General features: G+C 55.0%; 1 protein-coding gene across 1 annotated transcript in view; it reads left to right on the top strand.

The window, feature by feature from the left end:
• ZBTB48 (zinc finger and BTB domain containing 48) overlaps positions 1-1,012 on the top strand; it is a gene marked incomplete at its 5' end in the record, with an annotated part of 9,968 nt that extends 8,956 nt beyond the window's left edge. Inside the window, 3 exon segments of the mRNA XM_009333541.1 lie at positions 10-174; positions 306-394; positions 492-1,012. Of these exon segments, the coding sequence (XP_009331816.1) occupies positions 10-174; positions 306-394; positions 492-788 (551 nt within the window).
• Between the last annotated feature and the right edge of the window lie 1,170 nt (positions 1,013-2,182).

The following is a 2,182-nucleotide window of genomic DNA, read 5'->3' as shown; positions in this document are numbered from 1 at the left end:
GAACGGCAGCGAGCCTGGACAAGCACAACCGGACCCACACCGGGGAGCGCCCCTTCAGCTGCGAGTTCTGCGATCAGCGCTTCACGGAGAAGGGGCCCCTGCTGAGGCACATCGCCAGCCGGCACCAGGAGGGGAGGCCCCACTTCTGCCAGATCTGCGGGAAAACGTTCAAAGGTAACGGCCGGGGCGCCGAGCTTTCGCATGGCTCTTTAGAAACTGCCCTCCCTTCCGTGGTGCGGGTTAGCATCGCTGCGGGCGCGTACAACAGGGCGCTGCCGCCAACGGGCTCTCGCTTCCCTTCCCAGCTGTTGAACAGCTGCGTGTCCACGTCCGCCGGCACAAGGGCGTGAGGAAGTTCGAGTGCACCGAGTGCGGCTACAAGTTCACGCGGCAGGGGAGGCCTTCGCCAGCCCCGGGGACCCCCGCGGAGCGTGCTGCGCCGGGGGAGCCGGCCCTCACCGGGCCCCTCGTCGTGCCTCTTCCTTTTGCAGGCTCACTTGAGGCGCCACATGGAGATTCACAACCGGGTGGAGAACTACAACCCCCGGCAGCGGAAGCTGCGGAACCTGATCATCGAGGACGAGAAGGCTGTGGTGGTGGCGCTGCAGCCGCCCCCGGAGCTGGAGGTGGGCTCGGCTGAGGTGATCGTGGAGTCCCTGTCCCGCGGCTCCCTGCCCAAGGAGATCCCCGTGCAGAGACTCTGCTCAAACGAGAACTTCTCTACGGCGGATGTGATCGAGGAATCACTAATTATAACGACGACGATTCCCGAAGACTGTGAAACGTAGCGCGACCGCCTGCGCGCATCCTTCCTACCAAAACACAATAAAGCGTTAGGCTGGAGCCACTCTCTGCCGCGCTTGTTCTTTTCCAGTTGTGCATCCGCCCCTTCCCCACAAAGCTCCCGCCCCAGGTTGCAGGGAAATGAAGTTACAGTCGGGTCTCAAATGAAGAAACAAATGCGAAGCTACTCAGAATGGCTACTTAAATAAATGTACATATGCTGTACGAGGCAGGAGTGACTGAGGACGCCGTGTGTGTAATACTGTGAATTGTTTTAACGAGCTCTCCTTCGCAGCCCGAGGGACGGCTGGCGCTCGCCTGCCCTTTCCTCCAGCGCTCTCGCCTTGCGCTGGCGGTTCTGCCTTTGAGTCTGAAAGCTCACGATTAAAGCTTACCTTCCTGAAGAGAGTGCAGCTCTGCCCCTCTCCTTAAACCCTTGCCGAAAGGATTGTCTCCGCCGTTAAATTTGTGCCTTATTTCTACTTTGTTTTGTCAAGCTTCTGCTAATTGCTGTTTCTTTAGGACATTAAAGGCGGGGCAGGACCTGTATCTTCTCACCATCGAGATAATTTAGCTGTTACTTAACTTGAAACACATTATCTCAAGGAGCTGGACAACGCTCTAAGCTCCTGTTTTCAGGTGTGGGGATTTATATTTGTCTGAAATAACACGATCCAGGGTTGCCGTGACATTGAGAACCGTTTCCTGAGTATTCCCAGGGCGGGGGGAAGATCACCGAGCATACCCACGTCCCGAAATCGCAGCTGTGCTCTCTCCCCTTTCCCTCTTGTACTCACCGAGAAGGCAGAAGGTTCCCGTTTAAACGTACCTGAGGCCTAGAATGAGAAATATCACAGTAAAAACTAACTCCAGTAACCTTCCCCTCAAAGACGACAGAGAGATTTATGTAACGTGTTTTATTTAACTTGACTGCTGCAAGTAAATTTAAAAACAAACTATGAGAATAAAAATACATTATCTGTAAATGTAAAATGCCTTTGTTTCAAAGGATGGGATTTAAACTGTACTCAAAGATTCGGACACAATGAATTTTACAAAAAATAAATACAGATCCGTAACTGTTCAGCCGGTTGGGGAGTTTGGGGGTGGCAGGTCCAGCAGCGAGCACTACAGTATGAGACAGAGTGCACGTACTATTTATAGATCAGCATAAATACTTCGGTCTGCAATGTGAGTTCAGCTGTGTGGCGCACACCGTCTCTCCCCAGGCACGACACGGCACCGTGGGGACAGGCTGCTTTGGCCTCACGGGTCAATGTGGTGGGACGTGGCCATTACTCCCAGAGACGAAGGAGCCGCCCCGAATCGCGAGCCCCGGCACATCCCCCCTGCCCGGATCCTCTGCCAAAGGGGGGGCCCGCAGCAGCGCTGGGGAAGG

This window comes from Pygoscelis adeliae, unplaced genomic scaffold (assembly GCF_000699105.1).
Source record: "Pygoscelis adeliae isolate BGI_AS28 unplaced genomic scaffold, ASM69910v1 Scaffold370, whole genome shotgun sequence".
NCBI lineage: Eukaryota > Metazoa > Chordata > Aves > Sphenisciformes > Spheniscidae > Pygoscelis > Pygoscelis adeliae.
This window is presented reverse-complemented; position numbering and strand designations above follow the sequence as displayed.